We start from the raw sequence: 24,925 nt of genomic DNA on the forward strand, positions 1-24,925 counted from the left end.
CAGAAATTCTCAAGACTACGGATTCTTTAATTAGCGAACACTCGGCTCCGAAATCGGGGTAAAATGGAAACGACTCACCCGGATGGCTTGATCTACCAGTTGGCGCCTCCACTACGTGGAAGTCGATTCGACACTCGGTATTGAAATTATATTTAGGAAACTGCTTTGTAAAGGATTTTCCTCCATAATCAGATTGGTAGCTGCGCACCATGCAGCGGAGTCGAAAAATTGTTAGGTTCCACACTCGATTCTTGCACTAGCGACGGAATTAACTCGCGCACGATGGTCGTAAGCTCTTGCACTGTTATAACCGGCACTGGTCCCACTTCTGATGTCGGAGCGCACATTAGAATTAGGGTTAGGGGCGTGAAACGAATCTTCGTTTGGGTTACACGTTGTCGTTATGCAATGGAGAAGACATTGACTAGTGCAAATACGATTATTATAGAACCGGACAAGTAACCGCGGTAGTTAGGTGCTCGAGAAACTAATGACAATGATCCTAGGTTCAATAACGAATCCGCGGTCGACGGGATGATAGATGAACGTGCTCACAAAATCTAAGTCGGACGCGTAATATTCACTGGTCGTAAAGGGTTACTCCTTTTATCGATGAGATCGCGAGCGAGAATGCCTTTCCTGTCCCGATGATGCCACAGAGGAAAACTATAATGGGGTGTGTCTAAGGATACGAGATCATCGGATTCGTCGAGAAAAGCCTTCGTTCAGAAAGTAAGGGAAATTGGCGTTGCTGCTAATTGGTCAATTTCCATATCGGTGGTTAGAAAAAGATGCTAGCCGCCCTCGAGGGAAAGTTGCTAGTGGGAGACGCCGCTCGTTGAAAAATATGTCTCCCCTATCTTCCCGTAGTTGGGACAAAGACTGTTTGTCTGTTTGAAGGACTTTAGTTAACTAAACCTTAAGATTTATAACGGGCCCTCGGGCTAGCCGAACATGTACTGCGGAGACGCATCGACATCTGGCAATCATCTTACTCGAAGAATAGGGTCTGCGTGTGGCGAGCCACGGGACAGAAACCGTTGGAATGTTTACTGTCGCGTGTCGCCACCAATATTTCTTTTAAGGAGAGCTATAGAATTACTCCATACCTTTGTTAGACAAAGCGTTCATCCCGTGACCGCGGCTACGTTCGGCGACTGACTGCCGCCTCGAGCCCAAGCTCATTATCACAACTCTCGAACAATTACAATCGGATTGAATAACTACAATTGTTCAATTACAGACTCCGGTGTTCTTTCATCTCCGACATATATATGTATAAGATTTATAAAATGAATGCTAGGTAAAATGTCTGTGATAAATAATTCCAATTAAAATGGAAAAATTTTTAATTTCATTGCTTCGACTATACATATACATATACTTAATGTGACTTACTTTGTATGAGAAAAATTCTGTTTGTCAATTCGATATCGAGAGCTGATAATGCTAACATACGATGAAACGATAACAGAAGAATCCGAATATTCAGAACTTTTCACGATATATGTCAAATAATATTATGAAATAAATTAAATAATTACCCCGCATTGCTTCCAGCGTACGTGTTCACGATTCTCGGCAAAACCGAATATGGCAGCAGGAAATCAACCAATCACAATGTTTATTCGACCAATCGCGGGGAGACGTAGTCGCTAGGAGAGACGTCAACGGGAGTCGTAAATTCCCGTTACGATTATAACAATCGACACCACGACTTGATCGATCCCCTGATTTCCGGTGAGATAATAGGGGTGATTGAGTTTGTATAACACTGTGATTCACAGAATTATAAATTATATATTTCCAACACTTAGATTACACTGATGAGCATAGATAGAGAGATAATCACTTATCGCACGAAGATAAGATAGATATGTACGTTAGAGCAGGGCTCTTGTAATTGGATTCAATGTATTAGTGGACGTAGCACTATAAGATATTTAGGAGAGGAAATGTAGGCTCGACAATACCGAGACCGACTCTCGCGTTGTGCTTAGACTGCCCCGCTGGGCATTAGCGTATACTTAGTAGTTGACTTTTCCAACGATGTAGAAGAAGTGAAGTTGAGTGACGATGCTGTGTCAGAGGAAAGCTAAGGATGGGTGTGTCTAGCGCACGGGACCATCGGATTTGTTGGTGACGATTTTAGTTAGGAGAGTGAGGGAATTGGCTTCGTTGTTAATTGGTTAAACGAAGGGTCTTAACCGCCCTCGAGAGAAAGTGGTTAGTGGGAGGAAAGTTGCAGCATACGTGAGAAAAACTAACTTTCCCTTGTCACGCCGTGGTAGACAAGAGTCTTTAGAAATTCTTCGGAAACAGACGTTTGTTTGGTTTGAAGGACCTCTACTAGGAAATTCCTGAGATTTACGGAAGAGCTGACATCTGGTGTCCGTCTGGCCCGCGGTGTGTGACCTGGGCCAGGCAGAGGGTCGCCCGGCGTAACACACAACTTCGGAAGGAAGTAAAGCGCGGGAAGAAATCGCGGCATCCAGCTTCCTGCGAATCTATTCTTGATCTCGATGTAAGCAGTAATCTTTCGATAATCGTTTTGCAAAATGGCGTGCCTTAAACGAAGTGTATAGTAAAATTCGTATTTGAGAGACGCATAAATAAACGATATCAGGCTATTTCCCGCGAGAAATTCACGTACGGTTGCAACATAACATGTCACGTATGTATTTTCGTCGAAAACTGATTTCGAGGGACGTGTATATGTACGTATCAAGTTACTTGGCGAAAGTTCAACGACAGACTGTGACTTTAAAACAGTAAGTATGTAAGCCTATGTTTGTTGTCCGAGAATTGGAAGAATCTGTCATGTTTTGTTTACGTCGGCTGTAATGGAGTGGTGTTTTTGTCTTGTGGTAACTGAATATCTCAAACAACAAACTCGAGATTTCAATCGATCTTCGAAAAGAAGTCATACCCATTGACCTTGGGTGAGTTGTGATTTCATTAACTTTTTAATTCATAATTGATAACATAAGGTTATTGTAAGACCGATGAAAATATGGATAGCAACCAATTGCAATTGAATATCTGGCCTGTCTTGCACTATTGAAATTTTGCAAGTCACTAAAGTTACCAGCATTAATATGTTCCCTTGCACAAGTTTGACGATAAAACAAATGAAATTTTACTAATTGCAAGTTATTTGATTATTCTATTTAACGAAAAATTATAAAATCATAAAATAGAATTCTATATAACCTGTAAATCGTAACTTGTCAATCTACTAGTACATATATTATAAATTGGTAAACTTTTGTGTGTGGGGGAGGGGGTGCTAGATGTAACACTGATGCGACATTTTGAAAAAATATTTAATTATAATCATGAAAGGCGTTATTGAAATATTGAATTTTTATTAATGTTCCTTGCAACTTCGAGTTTGCGTACTATATTTAAAATGTACATAAGATATAAAGTATATTGACAAGTAACAGTCACAAAATTGTTTCAAATGAGGATAATCATCCTAATATCAACTTATCAATTGTGATCTGATAAACAAGAATTCAAAATGCAGTTAAACTGTGTTCTACATACAATAATCTTTTTCGGAGGAGATTTAAATATATGAACATATTGTGATATTTTGTCCATAATAACATGAATAATATAAAGTTTCGTATTACATATACTCTATTTTTTAATATATTCTGCATATCTCATTTTATGACAACAGACAAGCAAACTATATTCCCATTATAAGCTTCGCTCTAATTTCGCATCGTTTCACCTGAATATATCGTGAAATTTCATCCCGTCAAAATTTTGCGTCAATCTTTTTTATCTTAAAGGATTAAAGACAGTTGCAAAACGCCACGGTGTTTCGGGGTTTGTTTAAATTTCCGCCAAATGAAAAAGAAGTTTCGCGAAAAATGGTAGTTACTAACGGCACGTCTGGTTACAATTTTCGTTTACAATACTTTTGGCGAGTAAATATGACGTACTGGGTCGATACTAAGTAGTCGGTTGTCCCTGAAATTTGAACTGTTGAGAACGAGGTAATAACAGGGTGACTGGTTTGTTGCTGTGTAACGTATACACGTTTCTGAATAGTTTTCTACTTTAAATGAAATTAACTGCTACCCGACGGAGTTTCGACGTAGCGATAAACACGTCACTGAAAAAAGCGACGAATGGGAATGGAAAATACGTAAAGATTTTTTTGACAAAATAAAGAATCATTTTGTCAGATTTCAAGAAGAGTTTGGGTAAATTCAATTTATGCTCTTTGCTACTTGACTTATGTTTATAACACTAAAAGTTATCTTTACAAGCAGCGAAGTGATTTAGTTTCATCCGTTGTTCGGTTGCTTCCAATTTTTTCATTTTCACATTGCGTATTACAATATTGATGTTAAAATATTATTATAGAAAAACATGTTAGCAACTTAATTTTCTATTTGTTCTTTTCTCTGTTTTCCTTATTCTGTTTTTGGATTTGTGGTGGATGATTTAAATAATGACGTGACGAGTTGATACTTGATATTGTCAAATATATTTAAAATTATTCCAAATACAGAATTAATCGCACGGGAGACAAAGATTTTGTAACGAATCCTAGCGGCTGCCATTTGTCGTTCACGCGCTGTTGCCGATACCGGATGCGCTAATGTCACGTAAAATAACAAAATAAAAAAAGAAATTTGAGGTGAAAAATAAAAAAAAGAAACTTTATTTTTTTTCTAACAACAATTCACTTTACAATCCACTTCCAAACTCTAGGCGTGACTTTCCAAGACTGAAGCTCTTATGATTTGACTTTCGATCGAATCCGATTACTTTCTTTTGTCATCCCTCAACATCCCCACCATGCATTTGCATTTGCTAGGCGTCCGCGACCGTTGCCACGTGCTCTTTCTTCTAGAACCTTCGGCGGAAGGACCGTTGGGATGTTGATGGTTCATTAGACACTTCAGCGATATTGCCGCCGATTGTCGCCGAGTGCCGCCACATCTTTATTTCCATCGTCAGTCCATCGGATTTGAAGTATGCCGGTCGTGACACTAACATTGTGGCGTCAGAGACGACGCGTTTTGACTCGCGAAAGGCGTTTTCGGTTTGCTTCGACCACTCGATTCGCCGCGAACAGCTCGTACGTATCTTTGTTCGCGGATCCGCGTAGTTTGTTGCACGGGTATACGTTTATATTGACACCGGTGTTCACGAGGAAAGAGATCCTTGGTGCCCTGTCCGTCACGAAAATGCGACGGGATACTAAAGCCATCGCCACATGCCGCGTTTACGGACAGCTGGTCTCGTTTCACTGGGTCCATTGGCCCGGCACTTCCTTGCGCGGTCTCGAAAGGTCTCGTGGTAATAGCAGAGACCAGACTTCTGCGGTCTGTCCTTCGAACTTGATATCAATCTTGCCTTCCGTATGTAGAATAACGATGTGAGGTGGATAGTGGGTGAAGGTGCCCACAAGAAATACTCTTGATTTTCAACAAAAAAGTTAATTAAATTATTAACAATCAACAGTCAACAATTTATGATCAACAATTAACGACTAACGATTAACTGTCAACAACAATTAACGATTAACGATGAACGATCAAAAACAATTAAGGATTAACGATGAACAACAATTAACGATCAACGATTAACGATTAACTATCAAGAGTCAATAATCACGTATCTCTAATTGCGTTTGCTTCGCTATGACGCTTAGCCTTTCGCACTCCGCAGCTCGGGGCAGAATGAATCTTTGATTCGAAACCAAATGGATTCTTTTCTTTGTTGCCCCTCGATATCTCCACTACGCACGCGTTTATTAGATGTCCGCAACGGTTGCCGCGTATGCATTCTTCCGAATATTCGGCGAAAGAACTGTAGGGATATCGATGGTACATTAGGCGTATCGGCTTTACGCTTTGAAGGTATAGCGCTTTGTGTCGCGAAGCCGTTGGAAAGTTCCATGGTCGAGTGCCACCACAGATGCATGACGATTAGATACAAACGCTTCCAGTATTACAATTAATAGCTGATACAATTGCAACAAAACAGATGTCCTTTATGCAAGACTACTGAAATTACACAGCTACAATAAAATAAGGAATACGTCTGTACTATGGGAAACATAAATAAATATACACATAGTAGCTTATACAACATGTATGTGGAGGGCGATTAAACGCGTTGTTGATTAATGACCAGACGAGTTGATACTTAGTGTAGTCAAATGTATTTAAAATTATTTGCAGTACAGAATTAGTCGTCGTTCGCTTAGTGTTGCTCGATATGTGTATACAAGGTAATGCTTACGTTCGTTCGATATTAATTCGCTATAAGAATGTTCGATACTAACTGTCTTAACGATCGTGTTCTTTTATTTATACTCGGGGGAGTATCGAAAACTTTAAATTCAACCTCGGTTGACGATTGCACGTAGCGGCAACATTGTTTTGCCCGGAGTTTGTTTATCGTTACGCTTTGCTTGTCACGTAAAAGTAATGGGAAAATAATAATAAAAAAATGTTGGGTTCTTGAACCAGAGTTCGAGATACCTCTATTCTATAATAGGATTACAAGTGTGCGATTAAACTGTTACCGAAAGACTGAAGCCTCGATCAAGAACCAGCCCTTCTAGATGTTCGTTTATCTTATGCCTACGTGCCGAATTCATAATCCTTTATTTTGGGAGTCGGTATCGTGTGCAAGGCGGTTCAGGTTTCCTGAGTCGGTTGGAGATATTTGTTGACGTTACATTCCCCCAGTGTTAGAGTGCGGCTGGTCCTCCAGACTCTTATTTTCGGTGTAGTGCCTCCTTTTGTATGCCCTTTTGGAATCTTACATGCCTTGCTTCGAGGATGACTGAATTGGTGTCTTCAGGTAATTCTCGTAATGGTTGTATTTCAGGTGTGGAATATGTGTTTAAAGGTGCGCTAGGTGTCTCTATTGGTCTAGAGATATTGCTTATACCTGTGTCTTTTTTTTTCTTTGGTTTTACAACATAATACGCGAATACATAATTTGGAAGGTAGGCATTTGCTTATAATATCGAATAATCCTATTTTGTTAAATATACATATGTTCCTAGTAATGCTAGATCAATATAACTAATAATTTATAAGACACTTAGTTCCTATTTCTTAAGACTTCTAATTCTATGTTCATAATTAAGAGAGTTTACTTCGTTGGAAATTTGATTGAGGTGCATTCTATACGATTATACATTATTAATGATTTTTGGAGCGTTTTCAATTTTTGTTAGGATTTCTTCTAGACTGTCAGTTAAGCGTAAAGCTATAGTTTTGAAATTTGTTTTGTAAGTTATATTGGTTTTTAAGTTATTGTTTTCATCAAAAAATTTATCTATATTTTTATTCATTAATTCTAAATTATCGTTATCCAGAGTTACAAATAGACTTCTAGAAATGAATCCAACAAAATTCAATGACCCTCTTCGGTAACAAGTGTGTGTCATAAATTTAATATGCATGATTACATTGTCTAAATTTCTTTTGCGAGCGCGTGTAATCATTTCATTGGAATACGGGCATTCACTTTTAAAATGTTCTGTTAACATTAGTCTAAATCTTTTAATTTCGCTGAGTTTTGCATATATATCCTTAATGTCTAAACCTATAATTACGTTTACAGATTCGCTATATAAGTACGCATGAGCTAATTTTTCTTGATATATAGAACTACCATTAAGGGGTATAACGTTTAGCTTAGCTAACTATGAAGAAGGTGAAGATCGTCCTGGAAAGTAAGGTTTAATACGGTTACCATGTATTTTCCTAATCGAGTGATTTACTATTATTTCATAATAAGGGGTTTTTCACTTTTTCAATGGTGTATGGCCCTGGCCATTCAGTATCTATCTTGTGTTCTTTATGATCGTTATGAATTAATACTAAATGTCCTTCTTTAAAAATAGATTGAGGTTTGGCAATTTTAGAGAAGTTTCTAATAAATTTTCTATAGTATCCAGCTAGCCCAAGGAATGATTTTACATCTGTAGGATTTTTTGGTAGTTTGAAATTCTTTACTGTTTCTATCTTTTTAGGGTTAGGTTTTACTCCATCTGCTGTCACTACATGTCCTAGATATTCTAATTCGGGCTTTAAGAATTCACATTTATCTGGTTGTATTCTTAGACCTACTTTCCCGAGTCTTTGGAATATAATGACTAAGTTTTTAGTATGTTCTTCTATCGATTGCCCGAATATAATGATATTATCGAGATAAACGAAACAATGATTGTTAATCAAACCTCTTAACGTGGTATCCATCATTCTTTGAAAGGTAGCAGGTGCGTTCTTGAGCTCGAATGGCATTCTATTATAGTGGAAGTGTTCTTGTGGTGTGCTAAATGCAGTGTATTTCTTTGAATTCTCGTCCATGGGTATTTGATGGAACCCTGAGGATAAGTCTAAAGAGGAGAAATATTTCGCATTTCCTAGCTGTGATAGTATATCGTCAATGTCAGGTAGTGGATACGCGTCTTGGTCTGTTAGTTCGTTTAACTTCCTAAAGTCAATCACTACTCGCCACTTTTGTTTCCCTGATGCGTCGATTTTCTTTGGAACGATCCAGACAGGAGAGTTATAGGGGGAGTCGGAGGGTTCTATAATCTCTTTGTTTAACATTTCAGTCATCTGTTTATTTATTTCGGTTTTATGATGTTCGAGAGGACGGTAGGATTTTACGTTGATGATCTTGTTAGGCAGATGATACATTTACACTGTACACGTGAATGTGTGTGTAAGCTTCAGAGGGCGTCCAGGTCTCAGTAGAGACAAAAGACGATTGGAGGCTGTTAGGAGAATCTAGAGGAGGTGGTTGACAACAAGCGTGCGTGCAAGAAGGTTATCGAAGTCTTCAGAGTGTAATATATATATGTATAGCTGTTGTGTGCGAAATAAAGTAAGCTATTTGTATTTTCGAATCCTCTCTATACCTTAACATGGTAGCAGAGCGTGGTTACTAGTTTTGCAAGCTATTTAGTGCGTGGTTTTTAGTCTTGCGAGTTTAGTAAGGGAAGAAACGTTCAAAGAATATAAAATAAAAGAAAAAATACTTCAAGCACGTAGGAACGCTTGAGTAAAGAATAGGAAATCAATTAAAATGGAGAGATCGGAAATTATGCTATCGATATTTGATGGTGAGGGTTACGGTATGTGGAAGAAAAGAATAACAATGTTTCTGAGATATAAAGAATGTGATATTGTTATAACTAGAGTGAAGACTGAAACAGACAATCCAGACTGGGATAAAATGGATCTGAAGACGATAAATATAATTTACAGTGCCTTCTCAAATAGACAATTAGAATATATTAGGGAAGAAAAAACAGCGTATGAAATAATGAAAAAGTTCGACGAAGTGTACTTGAAAGAATCGACGGCACTAGATCGTGTGCAGAAGGAGATTGGAGAAGATAAGTCTTGATAAATATAGTGATTCAGCATCGTTTTTTAGCGATCTTGAAAAATTAATAAATGAATTAAAAGGTGCAGGCGCAAAAGTGAGTGAGAGGGAAAAGCTGAATTACATGATAAATACGTGTTACGTCGCGTAACACTCTACCTAGCCCAGGCCACACACCGCGGGCAAGATGGCAACCAGATGTCTTCGGATACTCACTGCGTACCCTCAATAGTCTCAAGTATCTTCCATAAATCTTAGGAATTTCCTAGTCGAGGTCCTTCAAACTGAACAAACGTCTGTTTCCAAAGCATTTCTAAAGACCTTTGTCTACTACGGCTTGATAAGGGAAAGTCGGTTTTTCTCACGTATGATGCAACTTTCCTCCCACGAACCACTTTCTCTCGAGGGCGGTTAAGACCCTTCGTTTAACCAATTAACAACGAAGACTATTTCCCTCACTCCCTTAGTCAAAATCGTCACCAACAAATCCGATGGTCCCGTGCGCTAGACACACCCATCCTTAGCTTTCCTCCGCCACAGCATCGTCTCCGAACATCACTGATTTTACATCCTTCGAACAGTCAACATCCTTCGACCGGGTTTACACCCGAAGATCAGTCAGTCTCAATCAAGCATCTCGTCAAGCGGTCAGCAATTCGAATACAGTGAGTCGACAAATCCATCAGTATACGCGATAATCCGTCTAGAGACTCAGGTCGCACTCATTCGTAGTCATCTCATAACAAATATTCATTTTGTGTTACACCGAAGTTGTTGGTTTGTGAAAATATATAATAACCTGTTAGCAACAGCGTTATCCTTCATTTAACTACCCTTATTATCCTAAACGAAATAAGGGATCGAGCGATTCGCGGCGTTGATTAGCAAATCGTAACGGGAATTTACGACTCCCGTTGGCGCGCTTCTTCGAGATCGCGTCTCCCCGCGAACGTGCGAAAACAATACGTTACCCGAAGAGTATAGCTACATAGCGGATATAATAGATGCAGTGAAAGAAGAGAAACAAACGGTAGCGTGCGTGAAGAATAAAATAGAAATAGCGGAAAGGAAAGATAAGTCTAATCGAGGAGAAATGAAAACTAATGCCTTTGCTGCAAAAAAGGAAGGATGCTTCAAATGTGGAAGAGTGGGATATTTTGCATGAGAGTGTCAAAATGGCGTCCAAGCGGGAAGCAGTAACAGTTATCGGCGTGGGTCAACACGTGGTCGCAACAGAGGAAGAGGAAACAAAGGCAATACGAACAGGGAGCGTGGAAACTTCCATCGTCAATCAGCAGCCGGCACGAGCGAATATGGCAACTCAGGAGCAGGCACATGGATGGCAACAGCGCACGCAGCACACAGCAGCGAGATGAACGAGATAAGTGGTAACGAAATAACATGCCTATTAGATAGCGGTTGTACCGATCACATTATTAACGATGTAAATTATTTTGATAAATCTATCGACCTTAAAGAACCGGTAAATATATATTTGGGCGATAATAGATCGATAAAGGCAACAAAAGAATGAAATGTTATAAGCTATTTTGAAGCATTTGAAAAACGAAATAAAATAAATATGAATAAAGTTTTTTATGTGAAAAAAATGTCCGCAAACTTGATTAGTTTCGGCAAGTTAACGGATAATAATAATATGGTTATTTCAAAAGGAAATATTGCAAAAATAATAGATGAGAACAATAAACTTACAGCTTTAGCGGTCAAAGAGAATGGTACATATAAAATGAAAAGTATATTGAAAGGAAGAAGCACTTAGTAAACAGTGGCGAACGTAGTGATGAGTAAAAAGGAAAGATGGCATAGGATGCTAGGACACGTAAATTTTAGATACTTAAATATTTTGGGCAAGTAAAGAGCAGCTAGTGACAGTCATACCGAATAAATTTGAAAAGGAATTGTTGAAATGTAAGGTGTATATAGAAAGTAAAATTCATAATTTATCTTTCAAAAATAATCGAACTAGGGCTAGGGAGATAATGGAAATTATTCATACGGACGTGTGCGGTATCTTTAAGACTACCGGATTAAATGAAGAGAAATATTTTATTTTATTTATCGATGATTATAGTAAAATAGCTAGGATTTATTGTATAAAATCAAAAGATAAGGTCTTTCATTCTCTCGTACAGTTTGTAAATGAAGTTGAGAACTTAACGGGCAAGAGGTTAAAAATATTAAGATGCGATAATGGAAGAGAATACTTAAACAATCGAATTTATAAATTTGCTAGGGATAAAGGTATCATAATAAATAATTGTCCAACCTACGTACATGAATTAAACGGGACAGCGGAAAGGTATAATAGAACAGCGATGGACATGGCGCGTTGCTTGTTAACGGAAGCGAAAGTACATAAAAAGTACTGACCGGAAATAGTATGTACAGCGGCGTACTTGAAAAATCGAAGACTAGCAAACACTGCAGAGAGAAAGACACCTTTTGAAATATTCTTCGAGAGAAAACCAAGTGTTGAAAATTTGTATCTATATGGAAGTAAAGTTTTTGTAAGAAGGCCAGAACAAAAAAGAGTTTCTAAATGGGATAAGAAGGCAGATATGGGAATTCTGTTAGGATATAGTGAAGTAGGTTAGAGAGTCCTATTAGGTGTAAAAATAACAGTAGCGACATGTAGAGGTCGTAGAAACAGACAAAAAATGTATCGGTTTTGAGGAGAATTCATTCGATGCAGTTAGCGATGATAGTAAAGATAATTATTTATTGGACAGCATGAATAAGGAAGAGTTAGAAAGTAGAGAAGATGAAAATGATAATAGTTCTGAAAGCTTAAAGATTCCTAGGAGATCTACACGTAATAAGAAAACTCCAGTAAGGTATCCAGAAAAGGAAAACAGTAGTGAGATTCACGCAAATTATTGTAGAGTAGATATCGTTTGTACATTTGAGGAGGCGATTTGTTGTGAAAATAGTGAAGATTGGAAACAGGCTATGGATAAAGAAATAGAGTGTCTCTATAAAAACAAAACTTGGAAATTGGTAGAGAGGGTAAAAGGCAAAGAAGTATTAGATGTAAAATGGGTTTACACGAGAAAATCAGATGACAGGTATAAGGCTAGATTAGTGGTAAGAGGATTTCAACAAAGAAACGTAGTCGTTGATGACATATATTCTCTTCTCTTCTATCATATTGTTGTCAAAATGGATTAATCATTGAGCAAATGGATGTAAAAACTGCCTTTTTAAATGGCGAAGTAAGTTCGGAGGTATATGTAAATCAAGCAAAGGGATATGCAGACGGAACGAATAGAGTTTGTAAATTATCGAAAGCGCATTATGGGTTAAAAGAAAGTCCGAGGGACTGGTATGAGTGTTTTGATAGGTATGTGACGACATTGGATTTTAAGAAGAATAACATAGAGTTGTGCCTATATACTCATGGAGAGGGGGAAAATGTTGTTTATTTGCTAATATATGTAGACGATTTGTTAATCTGTAGTAAAAACAAAAAAAGGATACAAAATGTAAAGAAGCTATTACCTGATAAATTTAAAATGAAAGATTTAAGTGAAGTAAAAGAATATTTTGGAATAAATATAGAGTATGATTATATAAAAAATGAAATGAAACTAAGCCAAACGAAATACATTGAATCATTAGCGAACAAATATAAATTACAAAACAGCAAATTGTGTACTGTACACCAACGGAAACAAATTTAAAAATTGAAAACGCTGAGATAAATAGAAATGACATTGGATACAAGAACTTAATTGGTGCATTGCTGTATATTAGTACAAATACCAGACCCAATATAAGTTATAGTGTGAATTATCTTAAGTAGATTTCAAGATTGTTGTAGCGAGACACATTTTAAATATGCTTTGCGAATATTGAAATATTTGTACCGAAATATTGAAATATTTAATATTAAAGATTTCAGGTTACATTAGAAAAGGAATGAAAAGTGTGAAACGATAGATTGTTATGTGGACGTTGATTGGGCAGGAGATCATTTAGATAGGAAATCTACTTCTGGATATGTAATTAAATTGTATGGAAATGTAATCGGTTGGAAATCTAAAAAACAAAGGTGTGTGACAAAAGCCTGGACGTATGCAGAGTATGTAGCTCTATCGGAAGCGGTGAGTGAATTAATGTCTATTAGAGAAATTATGAAGGTCTTCAATGTAAATCTAGACAATAACCCTGTAAAAATTTATGACGATAACTCTGGAGTGATAAGTATAGCAAAGTACGGAAATTTCACAAAAAATTCTAAACACATTGAAGTTCATTACCACTACGTTCACGAATGCCTAAAGGAAAATAAGATAAATATAATTTAAGTAGGTACAGACGAAAATACTACATAGGTTCTCTAAGAGGTTTTTCTATGTGCGATAGTCGAATCAAAGATTTGAATTTTTCGATTTGATCTACAGTGTTTATATTTTCAATAATGTTAGAAATTTGGACTGAAAACTTACCACCATTGATAAAGCATACTGGCGTTGGCTTTCCGTCGAAGTATACAATTTTTTGAACGATTTCTCCCGATGCGAGGGTTGGTTCTTGCTGCAGCAGAAGGGTATTATTATCTAATTTTAATGTTTTATTGGAGAGTTCGAATCGATATTGATTTAAACCGTGTAAGCCTAATATGCCGTCTTCTATGATAGGGAAATTATCATCTACTAAGGAAAATTCTATCTCTTTGTTGAATAAATTTAGTTTAATTTTGGAATTGGATTCGTATTTGGAATGTTCCATGGAGAATTTCTATGTGTCTGGTATTATTGTTCTTCCTGGGTAGCATCCTCGTTTAAGCAAGTTGATTCCTGCTCCCGAGTCAACGAAAAATCGCAATCCTGGTCGTCCTGGTAATTGTAGTCGTATTGTGGAAAATCTTCCTGAGGTAGCATTGTTAATTCTGATTGTTCTTGAATGTGGTTTATTCCTGGAGGGGCTTTTGTTTGAGGCGGTATTCGAAAATTTTGGCATTGATTGGCAAGGTGTCCCAATCGATTGCATTTGAAACATTTCGTTTGTGGCCTTTCGTTTAATGGTCTATTTTCAAGCTTTGTAAAATTATTCATTCTTGGTTGAATGTTTTGTGTGGGTGGAGTTTTGTTATTCATGTTACTTGTAATCGTGAAGCGGTTACCTACTGGACGAGACGTCTGGTTACGATAAGATGGTGGAGTGGTTGTTTGTCGTGTCATCCGTCTGCGAGCGTTGTCTTCGCGAAAGTATTTTTCCACGTCCATTGCCTTTTTTTCTGCATCGATGATGTTTGGGGGGGGGGGGGATTAGCCAATAGCACGTGTCCTATTTCTGAATGAAGGCCTCTTACATAGTCAATCACAGAAACCATGTATAGTCAATCACAGAAACCATGTATAGTCGATCGTTCATCGCTCATCGAGTTAGTTCGTCTTTATATTCATTGGTAATGCTGTATTGAAGTTTGTTGAAAACACGTCGAAATCTAATGTTATAATTTTGCACGCTTTCGGTTATTCCTTGCTTTATCACTCTTAACTGATCTTGGTGTTCTCTTACTGATGCTTGAGTAGCTACGTTACGTCTTAATCCTTCGTACAGAGTTTCGAATTCGTTAATATGGATATTGCGGATTGTCATTGCGGCTTTTCCTACAATTTTCTCTATTTTGATCATTTTTAATAATAACGTTTGTTCGCTACACATCATTCTCATTTCTTTTATTTCACGAATAAAATCTTCTACACTTATATCGTTTTCTCCGTTTAGTATCGGAGATACTAAACAGCTTTTAGATTTTCAGAGTTTGCAGCTGTTGGATTGGATGGTTGGACATATGTTGGTGGCTTTTGTGGCATAGGTGGAGGTGGATTAGTATCGTGTTTTAATTCTGATATATTATCGTCATCGTCAGTCATCATAGAACCGAATTCAGTTGATTTTACGTTTATTTGTGGTAGTTTAACACGAGAGAGGTTTCTACCTAATATTTCCATTTCGTTAGCGCGTTTTCTATTTTCTTCGTTCGCTAATTTTAAAGCATTCTTTATTTCGTTAAATTGTTGTCGAAATTCTTCGTTCTGTCTCTGTATTAAGTCTAAAATTGCTCTGATAGAGGAATCGAGTGATCCCGTTTTATTTTGGACTCCACTTGTAGAGGGTAAACTTGTCTCGGCTTTTGAGTCTTTCTTGTTGTTCATATTGTCTCTTCGCTAGAGTTACTAGAGAAACTAACTTTTCGCGTTCTATATTGTTTAAAAGAATTCCGACTTTTCTCACCTTGATACGTAAGTTCGTAGAATGAGGTTCCCTTGCGGTGTTTTCCTCTGTGGCGCGTTCAAATGTGTTGTTTGAGTGTCAAACTCGTTCTGTTGATTTGTTCTATGCTGACAGTGGCCCCGTTGTTTTGGTCCACCGTGGTAAATTATTGGCACCAAAGTTCATAACACAAGTAGTTCGAATCCTTCGATCTTCAATAATGTCCGTAGACCGAAATCGTAACTTCGTTTACACTGAAGCGAATGGATCCTGGCAGGATCGCCAAAATGTCACGTAAAAATAATGGGAAAATAATAATAAAAAAATGTTGGGTTCTTGAACCAGAGTTCGAGGTACCTTTATTTTATAATAGGATTACAAGTGTGCGATTTGACCGTTACCGAAAGACTGAAAGACTCGATCAAGACTCAGCCCTTCTAGATGTTCGTTTATCTTATGCCTATGCGCCGAATTCATATTCCTTTGTTTTGGGAGTCGGTGTCGTGTGCAAGGCGGTTCAGGTTTCCTGAGTCTGTTGGAGATATTTGTTGACGTTACATGTACGTCAAGACTGTGTAAGTGTCACGAGGCAAAACAATAATATGAGTCGCTCTCGATTTGCATCGTTCTCTAACTCATGTGCCGCTACATACTTATATAGCTATTATTTCTTACAACCTAGCGTATGCAGTTGTGTATGGGGCCTTAGGTTCACTGTTTATAGATACTGCTAGGAATTAATCGAACGAATTCAACGCAGTCGCGTTTACAGTGTTCCGTATTATCGGAAATGCCGAATTCGCGTGGTTTCGCTTTGACGTTCGTCCACGTTGACGATTGTTCAAAGAACAACCGAGTGGCCTCCGCGTCACAGCTACGAAAGACATCGAAGCCGCGACACCCTTGAGTGACTTCCCTATCTTTTCTTAAAACCAAGGATGACGCAACTCAGGCAATCGTTACAAGCGTTCGAACTTCACATTTTCTTACCATACTATCAACAAAAAATGAAAGCTGGTTTTCAATGAGTCATTATATAATTATATGTCGGAGATGAAAGAACACCGGAGCCTTTGGAATTTTGGATAATCCCGCAACATTGTAACCTAGAGTCTACTATAGCTGTAATTGAACAATTGTAGTTATTCAATCCGATTGTAATTGTTCGAGAGTTGTGATAATGAGCTTGGGCTCGAGGCGACAGTCAGTCGCCGAACGTAGCCGCGGTCACGGGATTAACGCTTTTCCTAGCAAAGGTATGGAGTAATTCTATAGCTCTCCTTAAACGAAATATTCGTGGCGACACGCGACAGTAAACATTCCAACGGTTTCTGTCCCGTGGCTCGCCACACGCAGACCCTATTCTTCGAGTAAGATGATTGCCAGATGTCGATGCGTCTCCGCAGTACATGTTCGGCTAGCCCGAGGGCCCGTTATAAATCTTAAGGTTTAGTTAACTAAAGTCCTTCAAACAGACAAACAGTCTTTGTACCAACTACGGGAAGATAGGGGAGACATATTTTTCAACGAGCGGCGTCTCCCACTAGCAACTTTCCCTCGAGGGCGGCTAGCATCTTTTTCTAACTACCGATATGGAGATTGACCAATTAGCAGCAACGTCAATTTCCCTTACTTCCTAAACGAAGGCTTTCCTCGACGAATCCGATGATCTCGTGTCCTTAGACACACCCCATTATAGTTTTCCTCTGTGGCATCATCGGGTCGGGAAGGGCATTCTTTTACGCGCTCCCGTCGACCAAAGAGTAACGTCTTCACGCTCAGCAATTATTTTTACGAGTCAGACTTAGATTCAGCGAGAACGCCCATCTGTCATCCCGTTGGCCGCGGATTCGTTATTGAACCGGAGACCACTGTCACTAGTGTCGCGGACGTGTCACACATGAGGTGTGAGAAGTGGGCAAAACTATTGAATTGTGTTTATCTATTATTTCTAATGTTTAAGACGTCGATTTGATGTTAATTCGAATTGACGTGTCTTCAGATACCGTATAGTTTGTAGTAACTCTGTAACTTAATTACCGTACAAGAATCCTTTCCACCCTGAGCATGTTCGGCGCATATTATACCATCAGTGATATCAGATGCATTAGGAAATTTGGAATAAGCTATTTTGCATTCGGCGTTCTTAATCACTGGCATTTGTACTACCATTAATGCATTACGTCGTGGTCGTCCTACGAAGAAAATAAGAAAGATATATATATATATATATATATTTGAGGACTTACTCGAAAATGGCATCTCCTCCACCAATCTAAGAATGGCAATATTATGATTGTGTATGTTTTCTATTCCATCCATATCTGCACAATGTGCTGCGGTCAAAACATGCCTAGCCGATATCAGGGAACCTCCGCACTTCCATAGTGGTTTGTCTGGGTTTCGGGGATTACGAAAACCTAATGCAGCGATCCATGGCCAAGCGCCTAAAATGCAATAGTCATAGTTGTGAATATACATAATTTTTTCTCACGTAACGAGTAACAACGATTATTACCTATTCGATATTCGATCATACAGCAGACGATAAGTACATACGTACAAATACTCTGAAATAGAGATTTGATAAAGACAGAAATTAAATTTTTATTCCAGTGGAATACAAATTATTAAATAATTCTATATAATTTCTATTTGAACTATACTGAACTATAAAGTTCAAACGTGTAATTTCTGCCCTAACAGTTTTTGATCTCTGTCCATATTATTACTCCTATATCAATTTTTTATTTCAAGCAAAAAGATACTCTTCCTAACATGAAGTAAAAGAAAGAAATAATTCAAGTTAATAAGTAAAGTTACTACCGATGAAATCATAGCATTATTATTTAGTCTAATTGAAATGTACATTGATGTGCTGTTTAATGCCTTTAAAGTTCATTCTTTGCAGTAAATGGCTTATTATTAATCGGAAAGAAAGACATAAAACGTACCAAGTTCAGCTGGTTTACCATCGACCAGCCTGGTATGAGAGACGTTGCTAAAACCACAGTATGGTGGTCGCAAAGCCTTATACTTGTACACAGTTTTTATTAAAATTTCTCTCTTCTCTTTGTTTGGAACGTTCGGACAGCAAACGATCGTAACATTGCCCTGGTATCTGCACACTGATCGTCTATAAAAATCGGTGGCTGTACGGTACTGTATCTGCCATATTTCTTGCAGAGGTTTACATTTTCTGTAGTCAAGGCACCTGCCTTCTTGATTGTCCGGTGTGGTACATTCTGGATCAAACAATTTTAAAACATTTATACAGTTCAAAGATGCGTAAGAAAGCGACACCGATTACACAACTTTCGAAGTAAAAAGCCGATCAAGTCCACCGGATTGCCCTACAGACACGTATTAATCCGTAAGAGTTAGTCATCATGTTGATAATAATTATCTAAAGAAACTTTTCACGTGAAAATATAAAATTTTAATTGATTAGATATTGTGTTAGCCATACTTAAGAAAGAAAATGAAAATGAATGAAATGAAAGAAAAGGACTACCTTCAACCTCATTTTTTAAATAAACACTTTGTCAGTTTTGCGGTAAATAAATTCTTAGGAATTCAGGACAGTTTTTAGTGAATCATTTTGTTTCGGCCGTTCGCGGAGGGACGCGATCGCGAGATAGCACGTCAACGAGAGTTGTAAGTTCCCGTTACGATTAAATAATCGACGCCACGAACTGATCGATCCCCTTATTTCGATTATGATAATAAGGGTAGTTCAATGAAATTCCACAGAATTAACACAAATAAATTAATGTTTATTTCAACAACTTATTAACTATAAAGATATAAATGGAACAAAAAAAATGTAACTGCGTTTTGGTTGATAAGTAATGCGCGACATACCACATGTGTTGACGGTTCGACTTCTCGAAAAGTTCTGAACGCCTTTCGATTTTTTCGTTTTTTCTGGAAGGCGACCGCCACTACGTTCGGATCACGCCACATTCTTTTACTGCGAGGTAAAATACGGGCCACGAGTCGACGTTTCTGGAAGTCGCCCTGCTTAATGAACCACGCGCTTGCCACTACAATGTTTGTTTGCCAGGCAGACGCGACGATCCGTCTGCGACATTATAGTGCCGCGATCGATAGTTAAGAATATGACCTATGGTAAGCCGCATGGCGTAACATTCTCAACGTAACCCCGTTGAGAGGGTACCGATCAAACTAGGGAGGTGTGGTTGAAGTTCCCATCTTATTTCGTCTCGGTGGTTAGTTGTTCGGGTTTCTCGAGATCGGGTTGAATTGGCAGTGGGACAAGCCTTTTGACGCCCCGATCCAAAATGCTCTTTGCCGTCTGAACTGTAGCTGTCCGGATGACACCATCGGCGCCTGGATGAACCTTGATAATTCGGCCCAGAGGCCAATGCATGGAGGGAACGTTGTCCTCTCTGAGGATGACGATTGTGCCCTTTTGGATGCTGTGTCCACCCTTGCTCCATTTATTGCGGTTGGTTAGCTCGTTCAAATACTCCTTATGCCAGCGGTTCCAAAAATGTTGTTTAAGCTGTTGGATATGCTGCCATTTGGAGAGTCGGTTCGATGGAATGTCTCTGAAATCTCGATCACGTAAGCACATTAATGAATCGCCAATGAGGAAATGTCCGGGAGTGAGGGCTAGGAGATCATTTGGATCGGTGGAGATAGGAGTTAGCGGGCGGGAATTGAGGACTGCTTCTATTTCTATGATAAGAGTATTACGGTGTTAAGCTCATATGTTTCTGTTTCTCCACTCGCGCTGCGCCATAATATCCTTTGATATTTCCGATCCTCTGGTCGTGCGAGGAATTGCCGATACATTTTCTCGATGTCGCCAGTGATTACGTACTGATGAGCGCGGAATCTAATTAATATACAAAATAAATTGTGAATTGATTCGTGAATATAGGATTTCCCCATTTTCATGATTATTGTGATTTTTGTATAAATATATTTTTTAAGATACTAATAATTAGGTAGTTATAAATTAGTATTATCAATTATTTTGCATTTATAATTCCGCCTCTAGTATAAGTGTTAATTGAAAACTAACTTTATGTTTCAAAAAGTACTAGCAAAGTCGTTGAGTAACAATCCACTGATGCTAACACAAATAGCATTGTCGTAATTAAATATTTCTAAATATTCATTTTTCATTTTGAACCTGTAGAAACAATTTATTATATATACTATTAGCTAAGTAATTGCATATTTAATTAAGTCGAAATATAAAACTTAGTTATTTTAATAATTTAAAAAATAAAAAACTGACAAACATTTCAATTTAATTTATGGTTGGAACAAAAGACAGTTATTTTTCATTAATTGAAATATTGCAATGCAGAGTACTTTCCAAAATACGCCGAGAGTATTCCTGATGGTGAAACGAGCGTTGCTTCATCGAACGCAGCTAAAGAAAACAACATCTATGTAGTTGGTGGTACGATGCCTGAAATAGAGGGCGATAAATTGTACAATACCTGTACTATTTGGGGACCCGATGGAACTTTGATAGCAAAACACCGAAAGGTAAGTAATATATTCCTTTATGGCTTTGAATTTGAAAATATTGGGGTGAAGAAAGTGACTCTATCTAGGAATAATTTAGGAATATACATATGTACATACGTATACTATAACCAATTCTATAATTTACGGTTTATAAAATACGTTATGATACGGGAAACGCCCATTTTTGTTGTAATGTGTTTGTTGTTGTATAAATTTTTCACATACTTAAAATATTATTATACTTATTTTTTCTCCTTTTTAAACATTATTAAATGATAAGATTTTTTAATAAAAGAAAGTGATAAAAACGCTGTCAGTTATTAAATAAAAAATAATTAAAGTTTAGGAGTTGGTAACTTTGATATTAAATTACAAAAGTTGCAGCAATAGAATTAGCGACTACATTTTTATGTTATTAGGTACATCTATTCGACATCGACATTCCTAATAAGATTACTTTTCGAGAGAGTGATTCACTCAGTCCTGGTAACTCCCTAACGACGTTCGATGTGAAGGGCTGCAAAATAGGTATTGGCATTTGCTATGATATTAGATTCGAGGAAATGGCACGCATTTATCGGAACAAAGGTACAGTAACTTAATCGATCAATACTTAACTAGCAAAAAATTAAATATCTTTCTTAAATATATTCTATATAAAATTAATATAATCTGCAACTCTGTATAAAAAGAAGCTTAATTTAAAAAACCAGTATATTTGCTGAAAATGAAACAAATAAAAGAATTAAAAGCACAATAAGAGGACTGTCCTCGCATATTCAGAAATGATGGAATGTGAACCGTGCAACTACGAAGTTAATTGGTATTCGGTGGCTTCATATTTCCTGCTTCTCTGGGTTAGGTTGCCAAATGCTGATATATCCAGCGGCATTCAATATGACCACTGGACCACTGCACTGGTCATTACTTCAGCGTTTCAGAGCGAATGATAATCAATTATACGTTGCCTGCATATCACCGGCTCGTGTTCCTTAAGCAAGTTACGTCGCATGGGGACATACACAGTTGACCAATCCCTGGGGAAAGATTCTTTACGATTTGGAAACTCAAGAGAATATGGCAGTCACCGATATGAAAAAAAAAAAAAAAATTTCAACAAATAAATAAAAAAAAAAAGTCACCGACATCGGTAATTTACAGCTTAAAATTAAAAGCGAGAGATCCATGATGTAATTAATTTTTAGTCTCGTTAGTTTGTCGATTTAGCCATCTTCCTCTGTATTTGTTGAATTTATTAGTAAGCATTACTTATTACTTCGTATGTTTCTTTTTTCTATCAGATCTAAAAGTTGTTGAGGAAGTAAGGGCTCAGATACCTACATTTTCTCAGAGACGTACAGATTTGTACGACACAGTCTGTAAGAAGGAGTAACTCTACACTAAAGCAGAAAATGTTTTTTTATAATATTCCTACTACAATATCCCTTTTTTGTGAATTATTACTAATTTCTTATCATCCATTTCTTGTAAATATATTATATCACGATATTACAGATATATACGTAGATATACACGTTAATTAAATCCTCTATATGGTATTTTTATATCAGTGTCATAAACATTGTAAACCGAAAATCTTCTATTACACGCGTGCATATACAGTCAATATTATTGTTACATATAGTGATACATACGTTGTTACGACCGTTCGCGGAGAGACGCGGTCGCGAGGAAAACGCGTCAGCGAGAGGCGTAAATTCTCGCTACGATTCGGTGAATCGACGCCGCGAAGTAGTCGTTCCCCTGTTTCGGTTAAGATAACAGAGGTGGTTGATTGAATATGACACAGTAGTAAGTTATATTTCACCGTTTATTCCACAACATATAACGAGGATAGTTACACTGGTGCGTATGTACGAGATGAGTGAGTGACTGATCTGCGGGTGTGTATACTCGCTCGAAGGATGTTGACCGTTCGAAGGATGTGAAATCAGTACGTCTTGGGAGACGATGATGTGTCGGAGGAAAACTAAGGATGAGTGTGTCTAGCGCACGGGACCATCGGATTTGTTGGTGCCGATGTTATTTAGGAGAGTGAGGGAATAGGCTTCGTTTTTAATTGGTTGAACGAAGGGTCTTAACCGCCCTCGAGAGAAAGTGGTTAGTGGGAGGAAAGTTGCAGCGTGCGTGAGAAAAACCAGCTTTCCCTTGTCCAGCCGTGGTAGACAATAGTGTTTAGAAATTCTTCGGAACCAGATGTTTGTTTTGTTTAAAGGACCTTTTCTAGGAAATCTATAAGATTTATGGACGGTGCTTAAAACTATGGAGGATACGCTGCGAGTATCCGAAGACATCTGGTTGCCACATTGCCCGCGGTGTGTGGCCTGGGCTAGGTGGAGTGTTACGCGACGTAACATACGTTGATCCACACATTAATTAAATCCTCTATATAGTATTTTTACTTTGCTATCTTGAATAGATAAATAATCTCGAATATAGACATACAGGTACACTTACGTTGATATACACCTTTGTACAAGGTGTCAAAAAATTTTTTATCACGGCGTTTTTTTAAGACGATTTTATAGCTTCGAAATTGATCTTGACACGATTTTCAATGTCAAATTATTTTTCTATTGCATCATGTGATACTCATTAGGAGAAACAAAACTTCTGTTTTCTTAGAAAAAATGTTTGAAATTTCATTAATTCCTAGATTGATTTTATTTATACTTTAAGGTCAGATATGACATCAAATAATGTCAATACTAATATGTAGTTATTTGTCAATTTACAGCATCTGAAAAACAAGATATCTTCGAGACAGCGTGGGTTTTCTTTCCAACTTTCTGAACTTTCAACAATAAAATTTTCGTCAAACGATACAATCTATCCAACAAAGTTCTTGTACACAGCCAATCTCGTAAGAACATAGATCTTCTTCAAGTATTATTCTTCACAATGCTTCGTGTGGAATTTCTACTTGACGAGTTATTATTAAACGATTAAAAGCTTATTATTATACGATAATGTAATATCGTAGAATAGCTTTGATTGGAGATCGGCTGAAATTAGAAAACACCGTGTACGCCGTCTTTTTGTGGTTTGTTTACATCCAAGAGCGCCTAGTAACAGTGACGCGAGAAAAGATAAGCAGCGTCAAAACAGAAGTACGGTTTCATATTTCAAGGAGTGGCAATCGAGAGGCCAGAGTATGTGAGCCGAAAAGTGTGTGTGTGTGTGTGTGCAGGACCGAGCAGGAATGCATTGGCGAGGTTCAGAGTTGATCGAGACGTCGAAGCATAGAGTCGTTAGAATTGAGTTGCGAGTGTGTCGAGTGTTAGAGTTGCTAGTGAGAGAGAGAGAGAGTTACCAAATAGTTGTCAAGTTATTTGATGTAAATACGAGCGTTGCATTTAGTTTTCCTGTTAATCAAACATCGTTTCTCTGTCTAACTAATATCTGTATTTTCAATCCATTATTAATAAATTATAATTAATCGGACAAAATTACACCTTTAATATATTCCGATATTACAATAACTTACTTTTTTCTACGTCAATGGACACGAAAGACGTTGAGTGAGGAATTAGAACAAGTGTGGATCGTTGGAAACCACTATGCTGCGGTCTACCATTCGTTTTACCCTATATATACCACGGAACAAAGGATAATTTTCACCGGCTTCATCAAGAGCACATTTTCTAAGCTTTATTATTTATTATTACACCCATTATATTATATTATTACGATCTATTATCTAATTAATTGTTGTTTATTTATTTTGATGCTTATATTAACTGTTATTTGAAACATACTT

The 24,925-nt window shown here is 37.6% G+C and overlaps 2 protein-coding genes across 9 annotated transcripts in view; one reads left to right on the forward strand and one right to left on the reverse strand.

Annotated features, from left to right (window-relative positions):
• Positions 1 to 24,925, reverse strand: part of LOC143304254 (uncharacterized) — a 126,964-nt gene that overhangs the window by 34,207 nt on the left and 67,832 nt on the right. Inside the window, exon 1 of one of the 7 annotated variants that reach the window (XR_013060985.1) lies at positions 9,875 to 11,275. The exons of 2 other annotated variants lie outside the window; for them this stretch is intronic. Coding sequence is in view for 1 of the 5 variants with exons in the window: in XM_076626656.1 (XP_076482771.1) it covers positions 9,871 to 9,908 (38 nt within the window). In the remaining 4 variants the exon portion in view is untranslated. Of the gene's footprint in view, positions 1 to 9,870; positions 11,276 to 24,925 lie in introns of those variants that run through there. 4 more of the 7 variants (XR_013060978.1, XR_013060977.1, XR_013060979.1 and 1 more) reach the window with 4 other exon arrangements.
• Positions 18,729 to 22,506, forward strand: LOC143304257 (omega-amidase NIT2-A-like). 2 transcript variants are annotated; one of them, XM_076626664.1, is made up of 4 exons: positions 18,729 to 19,012; positions 20,978 to 21,162; positions 21,564 to 21,732; positions 22,007 to 22,506. In XM_076626664.1, exons 2-4 carry the CDS (start codon positions 21,079 to 21,081, stop codon positions 22,138 to 22,140), a joined length of 387 nt encoding a protein of 128 aa, XP_076482779.1. In that variant the 5' UTR covers positions 18,729 to 19,012; positions 20,978 to 21,078; the 3' UTR covers positions 22,141 to 22,506. The 2 variants fall into 2 exon arrangements, with proteins under 2 accessions (XP_076482779.1, XP_076482780.1); XM_076626665.1 differs by lacking the exon at positions 18,729 to 19,012 and adding an exon at positions 19,816 to 20,470.

The sequence above is a fragment of the Bombus vancouverensis genome, unplaced genomic scaffold (assembly GCF_051014615.1).
Source record: "Bombus vancouverensis nearcticus unplaced genomic scaffold, iyBomVanc1_principal scaffold0028, whole genome shotgun sequence".
In the NCBI taxonomy this organism is placed as follows: domain Eukaryota; kingdom Metazoa; phylum Arthropoda; class Insecta; order Hymenoptera; family Apidae; genus Bombus; species Bombus vancouverensis.